At 37.8% G+C, this 8,106-nt stretch overlaps 1 protein-coding gene across 2 annotated transcripts in view; it reads right to left on the bottom strand.

Annotated features, from left to right (window-relative positions):
• Window positions 1-1,349: 1,349 nt before the first annotated feature.
• The window catches only part of LOC131696905 (fibroblast growth factor 8), an 8,170-nt gene continuing 1,413 nt past the window's right edge, over window positions 1,350-8,106 (bottom strand). The window contains exons 3-5 of one of the 2 annotated variants that reach the window (XM_058985262.1): window positions 7,186-7,366; window positions 4,027-4,133; window positions 1,350-2,471 (exon numbers count right to left, since the gene is read on the bottom strand). In XM_058985262.1, coding sequence (XP_058841245.1) covers window positions 2,193-2,471; window positions 4,027-4,133; window positions 7,186-7,366 — 567 coding nt within the window. In that variant the 3' untranslated portion in view covers window positions 1,350-2,192. The remainder of the gene's footprint in view (window positions 2,472-4,026; window positions 4,134-7,185; window positions 7,367-8,106) is intronic. The other variant, XM_058985263.1, reaches the window with a different exon arrangement.

Here is an 8,106-nt window from a genome sequence, read left to right as displayed (position 1 = left end):
AATTCAACAGCTCTTTACCAGCATTAATTAAAAGGAAAGCGGAGAGAGAAAGAGAGGTATGGAGAGTGAGAGAGGGGATGTTTACAGCTGTCTGGGACCTCTTGGAGAGAGATTTTCCAATATACAAACAACGCTACCTAAGACATACTGCAATCTGCAAGTCTCCAGCTACCCTTCTGGAGTCGGGGAGAATGGCTCCAATTGTAAAATTTCCAACCAAAGTCTAACATTTATTCCCTTCCACAAATGCCTGCTTGGCTGTGTTGTTTGGTTTGTTAAAACATCCTTGGTCACGTAACTAGATAAGAACGCTTAATCCTAAAGCTATCCTACAAATATCCATATGATGATACAAGGTGTAAATAGAGGAAAGTGTGACCCAGTGGCTAAACTATCTAATTATGTATATTTTTCTCAATGCACACAATATGTTTGTAGCAGATGACATGAGATTTAATTATAAACTTAGAGATAAAACAGATGCTGCTTGGTACTGTAGATAAGCATTTTTTGGATTTGGAATGTGCTACTACTTTTGGGAGCCAAGGTATATTAGCTTTATAACAGATGTGATGCTGCAGCTGAAGGCCTTAGAACATGGGTTATGTGCACAGAAGCCTAATATTACAGAACATTTGTGGACAAATAGCCTATCCACTTGTGTGTAATGTTAGAGATTTAGATACAGAGAACACAGTTACTTTATAGAATACATACATAATCAATTTGTACAGAAATAATTGGATCAGGAGCAGAACTAGTAAACCAGTGTCACAGCACCACCCACTGACAGCTCCTGTACTGTTTTTCTAATGGCTTGCGAAGGATATTCTGGTACCTGGAAATGGTGTGTAATTCACATTGTGGGATAAATACCAAGAGAAGTAAGGATGTAAGGAGTTAGGATGCTGTGCATGTTTGGGATTAAACAATACCTACCCAGTTTGGCACACATTTTAAAGATGAGAACAGTCATCAAACTTTCTACTAAATCTCAGGACAAACAAAGCTGGCCCCTCGCCTTCACCCCTGGAAACCCAAATGTGATGGTGGTTTTGGAGATGATCCAAGGTCACCTTCATTTATGAGACACGATCAGCCACCCATTGCACACCTCTGATGAGAATTTCCCACCACTAGAACGGCAGTCTAACTACATTAAAAAGAGAAATAGTCAGAATGGAGGCCTATATTAGTACAAATCCCCATATCCCCACAACGATGGTGTGCCCCAACAAGAACTCTACAGGATCCTGGAGCCCAGCCAGTAGATATTCTGAAACATTACAGGTTCATAACATACAGTAAAAAAAGAACCGATAACATGAAAAAAGCACACGTTGTTTTCATTATTCTAATGCAAATTTAATAGACATTTTTTAAATAAATATTTCCATCATTAAAATTAATTTGTACACAAATCCTCAAAAAAAAAATATATAAAGAAAAGCATTTTCTGACTTGGAAACAGTGTGTGTGTTTTTTTAAACCGAACAAATAACCTTAAACCAGAGGTGGAAGCTCAAGAGTATTCAAAAGTAGCTGCCACTGGTATTGTTTAGTTAATATTTTTTTGTCTACAGAACAATTAAAAAGAAAGTAGTTCATGATATGTTCTGATGTAGACATCTTCTGTGCTTCTGTTTGAAAATAAAAAAAAACATTGAAATATTCTGGATCGTCAGATGTCCTTGAGAGTTGTCCCCGAGCGGTGCTTCTGAACACGAGGCTAATCGATGAGGCTTCAAACATAAGCATTTCTATAAGAAACTAGTAAACATATATATACAAAAATAAAATGGCCTTCTGTCTTCAGTCCTCTCTCTGGACCTCTGAATCTCCATGAGCAGCAGATGTGGTGCAGAAACCAGTTTAAACAAGTCAATGCACACCTGAATCACACAACATCTATATACATACAGAAATGTATATGTATAGATTGCATGTCATGATGAAGAATGTGCTTCACTTTACCAGTCTATTTAATTGAAAAAAATAAAAATAAAACCTAACAAACAAACAAACACAATTTTTAAGCTGGAGTACAAAAATAGAGCATATTATTTCTTTTTTTTCCTTTTTTCTTTGAAAAATTATAAACAACCAGTAGATATCTGTTTTTGTTTTGTTAGAAAAATGATAACAAGTCTCTACAAGGAGTCCACTTAATATTATTATTACTTGTTTCTGCTCTACCGCGAGGCTGAGTCACGGGTGCGTTTAGTCCTTCTGTTGAAGGGGTAGTTGATGAACTCAAAGTGTCTGTGTTGCTCGGCAGCCTGGTGGCCCTTGGGCAGCCTCTTCATGAAGTGAACCTCCCGCTGGTGCTGCCGGGTCTTGGAGCCCTTCCTGGGACGTCCTTTGCGGGTGAAGGCCATGTACCAGCCCTGGTACTTGGCATTCTGCAGGGCGGTGTAGTTGTTCTCCAGGACGATCTCAGTGAAAACACAATCCTTCCCTTTGCCACTTATCTGGAGGGCGCAAAAAAAAAGGAAATACTTCAGCTGATGGAAAATACAAATTCAACAGATATATTTGAGCTCGTAAGGAACTACATTTGATATCCATGGTCTGAAACCGGAATGGTTTTACTGTGGTACTTCAAGGTTAAGCCTCTGCATCCATTCCCATTGAGAAGCCTCAAAGCTTTAAAGGTCAGCAGCCCAGCATCAGTAAACCCTTCACGCTAGGCGTGCCGCAATGTACAAACATTCTTGACCCGAGCCCTGTACCATTAGCAGCCCCTTTGGTTAAGTACATATCAATTTACAGCTCTTCTATGTCTGTCTTACAACTACACACCTTCACAGCCCTTCACACACACACCCGCAAGCTCTCCCCTCTTGTCTAGCCCTATCGCTCACAACATCCCGAGGCACACTAGACAGATACCAAACAAACAAGATTTTAAAGCTAGCCCCTTCTACTGAAAATGACCCTAATCCCCAAAACAGTACTCATATAAACACATTCACATACAAAAACACACACACACACACACACACACACACCTCTCCCAAAACAATCAGATACAGGCTGCTTTCAATTACAAGATGTCACAAAGAATAAGATCAGGGTCCTAAACAGATGGCTCCCCAGGCAGGGTGCTGGGGATCTGGTAGGGCTGTTTGCATCATAGTTTATTAGCATTCACAGCACGATGTAAGGATAAATATACCCTTGGAACAGAAATACTTGGACAAGGAATTATTAGCCCTGTTCTTAGCGCAAAACAAGTGTTGGCGCACTACCAAATTATCATATTCAGTAAACCCAGCCTAAGACAATGTGGTAAAAACTATATTGAAACACAAAATGTGCTTATATGCAGAATATTTTAGAAATAATGAATACAAACACGAATAATGGTAAGGAATGGGAAGACTGGAAGCAAGAGAATGTACTCCTCACGCTTTTTGTTGGCCAGGGGCCTGAGATTGACTGATCAGCCCCTTTGGCAGGGCTAAAGCATACAAGTTAAGAACTAATAATTGTCTGAAAACTCTTTTGACGTTTCAGAGAAAGCACGACTAATGTGAAAACCTCAGTGCTTCTCCAGTAGAGTTGCTTTAAAAAATGTGTCAGCATTCTGGAAGGTTGCAGCATGTATTAAACGTAACAAGAAAGCAATTCAGCCATTTGTAAAAGAAAGGAACAAGGATATATGGAATTCAGAAAAAAAAGCAATTCTGCCTCTTTCGATTTCCGATTCAATTTTTCATTTCGACAGAACAGAAATACAAGTCATGCCAATTCACCCTAGTAGAACCAAGTAAAGAAAAATGAAACACATTTGATAGGCTTGTTTTCGTAACTGGGTTTGAAACTTTCATTAGAAACTGATGGGGAAAGAGTTACCTAAAGCATTCCAAGTGGCCTCCCTCAAAGTATACCAAAGTAAAAGCAAAGACGTGTGTGTGTTTAAGAGTGATGAAAGCATGGCAAACCTCAAAATGACTGTGAGAATCTACAAGGGGCTGCTTTTTCCAACATGCGCAACTTCTGGAACTGTATTTGCATTCTTACCTTTCCAATTAGCTTCCCCCTTTTGTTCATACAGATGTAGAATCCAGTTTCTGCGCCTTTGAGTCGAACCCGGCTTCCAAACGTGTCCGTCTCCACTATGAGTTTGGCTGTGAAAACAAAAGAAGTGCAAATGCATTTTTAAAAACAATGTTGTGCGTCTCTCTGCCCCGCATATTGGAGGGACTGTGTAAACCCCACCCCCCCCCATTTCCAAACTAAAGATTAATTAAAAGCACGGTTGCCAGCCGCTACCAATTACAATTAGGGCTAGCCAGATCCATTTTTAGAATCAGGCCATCCAGGAGACCCCTTTGTGTAGTATTTGCATATCTGTTCAGAGTGAACTTCCAGTCCCCATAACTAGCACACACCAAGAATTGACTATTTAAACACAATTCTGTCGATTTTTATATTTATATGTATATATATATTTTAATTTCTGTAAAAGACTACTATATATTGCAAAACCTTGTGAAACACAATGTATAGACAGAATATTTCTGTATTGTAATATCGCCGGCTAGAAACTATTGTACATTTGTCCTTTTAAGGTTATCCAATCTAAATGTTCTTTCAGGGGGTGCACAGTTGATAAACCATATCCCTTCCCAGACAGGCACACAGGGGAGAAGGGCTGCTGCCTCCTCCAGCCTGTAACTTCAGCCCGATGTCATTGTGACAGGAAGGAATGACACAGAGGCTAGAGAAAGCCTGTAAGTGCGTTTCACCTTTTGTCTGTGCGAGTCAAGAGGAGCTATTGATTTAGTCTCAGTTTTTAATGGAGCCATTGATTGAGTTTCAAACAAAAGCAATGCAAATTCTCAATCAATGCTGTTTCAAAAATAGAAAGGGGATAGACCAACCCGATTACCTTGGAGCCTGAGCAGGGCTGGAATTTGCTTTCTACATCTGCAGCTTTTCATGTGCTCCCTTAAAGAACAGCCAGTGCCAGAAGTTGCCACTTCAGTCTAAAGTGAAAGCTCTTAACCTTATGTGATATTCACAATGGTTTCAACTACAAATCATAAGTCTCAGTATCGGTTTTAATTTGGACCACCCATAACCTCAAATTATCTGTGACCCTACACTTAGGAAGAAGGCTTACAGCTATTCCCCAAACATTCAATGTTAATTCAAAGTTTACTCAGGCAGACCAGTACAGTAAAATGTATTATTATTATTATTATTATTTACCAGCATATACGTATATTTGCTTGCAAGTAAAACTTGATTACTAATAAATCCAAGTTCAAGCTTCCTTTTTCTGCTTGGTGGTATAGGGAGACTTTTACATTACCTCCAACTAGGAACTGTTTTTTTTTATTTTTATTATTGAATAAGTGAAAAAATGGCCCTTAATTATATCTTGGACCTGCAGGAAAATCAATCAGAGAGCCAGTAAAAGGTTTAAAGAGCATTGATTTTTACTGACTGAGGGAAAAAAGACCAGGAAATGAGCGCTGGCTTGAGGGTGGCAAACAGGAAAGCAGAAGAAAATGAAAGCTTTACTATAATGACGTTTAGCCTTACATAAACAAACTGTTTCATAGGGGTGATTATATATATATATATATATTTTTTAACTAGCTCTCGATTTTTTTGGGACCGCTTAATCACCAGAATAGGTCTCAATATTAGATCTACACAGTAGGCTAACAGCTATGCATATTGAATAATTTAATTGAAATAATCTACTTTTAGGTCACTTGGAAGATTTTAAAACATACTTTTTTATGGTTTTGAATATCCGAAACGTGCAGAAACAGAAGATGAATTTTTTTGGACAGCGAATTGTGGTCTAGGCCTATTGATTTAATCTTCAAAAAAAAAAAAAATTGATACATATTATATATATATATATATATATATATATATATATATATATATAGGCAACTACAAATGAGCTAAGGTTCTGAAGTTAGGTTAAATTGTGGCTAGACATATTTGATCCTAAAACTGGCCCGAAGAGAGGGAAAGTTATTCAGGAAATGTTCTGAAGGTGAAAGTAAGATGAGTTCTAATGGTTCTTCCAGACACACACACACAGAGCCTCCCTGGAGAGTCGCATACACAGAACAAACTATAATACCTTTTAACATTTTAACTTAACATCTGAGAAACAGCTCTCTCTATATATATTTGGTCTTCACTTGGGGTTGGTTGTCACACTTTTACTCTTTATTATTTTCCTCAATGTGGTGGCATTCTGTGAGGTTCTGTTCCTCGTTATATTGAAGAATAACTCTTCACGTACAAATTGATGTTTTTTTATTTCAGCATAACTTTATTCCAAATATGATATTTAGACGGTTGAATATGCGCCGGTCACCTGTGACAACCTGCCCCATACTGGGTTTGGGTGTCACACGATATGGGGTTGGGTGTCACAGTGTATTTTCTTGGTTTTACAGTAGACAATAATGCAACATTTTTGTTTCTACTGTGTACAATGACTGACAGAAAATGTTTTTTTTTTTTTTTTTTACTTTTTACGTGAACATAAAAAAATATAGACTATATGTATTTGAAATGTTGACTCATGCTACAAAATAATACCACAGCCTCCACAGAACCAGAGGACAAACTGTAAATAATTTAAATAAGCATTATATGGTGACATATCCCATATGTTGGTGTAAAAAAAGTAGAAAGAAAAAATACAAGACTTACAAGTGGCAACCTATTGGGAGAACTTACTGGTTTTGTTTTTACACTAAAAGATAGCCAGTATCTGGTTCTATTTAACGTGGCGAACAGTTCAAACAAACTACAATACTACTAAGAATTATAAGATAAATAACAAGACATACATTTTTTACTTTGGGTATAAAAAAAAGAAATACGTGCTCACCTTTATATTAGATGGAACTGACCTCAAATTATGATGGCTGAGTTCCAGACAATAGAACACACATTTCAGTGTTACCTGCCTGCACCATCAAGTGTCATACTAGTTATGAGCACTGTGACAACCAACCTGTGTGACAACCAACCCCGGTCTCCCCGATCTGTTTTAAAAAATTAGCATAGGGTAGGCCTACCTCGTTTAATCCCTTCATTTTCCGTATAGTCAATGGGCTACTTATGGTAGGCTATAAATGTTTTTATACAGTCTACTTTAAAGCTTACATAGCTATATCGATTTAAAACGTTTCTTACCGTGAACGTCTCCATCTTCTGCCATGGCGTTGATTTTCTTGTTGCCCAGGACCTGTACGTGCTTGCCACTCGTCCGGCTGTACAGCTGGTATGTCCGAATTAGTCTACGGCTCACCTGGTCCGTCACCTGGCTCTGCTCCCTCACATGCTGTGTAAAATTAGGCGAGGACTGAATGGTTACCTTTAAGAAATTTAAAGAAAAATATACAAACCTTTATATAACTCTCAAAAGATGCCTGGACTATTTTATAGTGTAGATTTATACTGCACAACATGTATTTATCAAAAGGACACATGTTCTAAAGAATATCTATCTATCGATCTATCTATCTATCTATAGTAGATAGATAGATAGGATAACAAATAGATAACTGGGGAACACAATATATAGTGCAGGTTTATATAACACAGTATATGGATTGATAGAACAGTTTATTCCAAACGTAGATGCTTTCAGAGGAAAGATATTCTAAAACGAAAACGTCACCATTATTATTATTATTATTATTATTATTATTATTATTATTATTATTATTATTATTATTATTTAAGCAATTGCCTCATCGAAAGTAAAATTGAGGTGAAAACAAACCAGCTCTGTATAGTTCACAGACAGTTTACTCCATTTTGTTTCACAAATGCGTTTGACTTTAATCCCCTGACATTTATAAAGATGTATTCTGAACAAATGTTCAGGGAATGCTTCTTTTCTATCCCGAGATAGACATACAGAGAGAGAGAGAGAGAGAGAGAGAGAGAGAGAGAGAGAGAGAGAGAGAGAGAGAGAGAGAGAGAGAGAGAGAGAGAGAGAGAGAGAAAATCCCAATGTAAAATGCGAGGGGTCTATTTTGTGACGGGGATTTGTAGCATACTTTTGCAATGGCATTCTTTAGGCAGCCCCTGACATATCTCTGCCCTTGG

This window comes from Acipenser ruthenus, chromosome 13 (genome assembly GCF_902713425.1).
Source record: "Acipenser ruthenus chromosome 13, fAciRut3.2 maternal haplotype, whole genome shotgun sequence".
Classification (NCBI taxonomy): domain Eukaryota; kingdom Metazoa; phylum Chordata; class Actinopteri; order Acipenseriformes; family Acipenseridae; genus Acipenser; species Acipenser ruthenus.
Note: the sequence above shows the minus strand (reverse complement) of the source record. Positions and strands in the feature narration are given on the sequence as shown.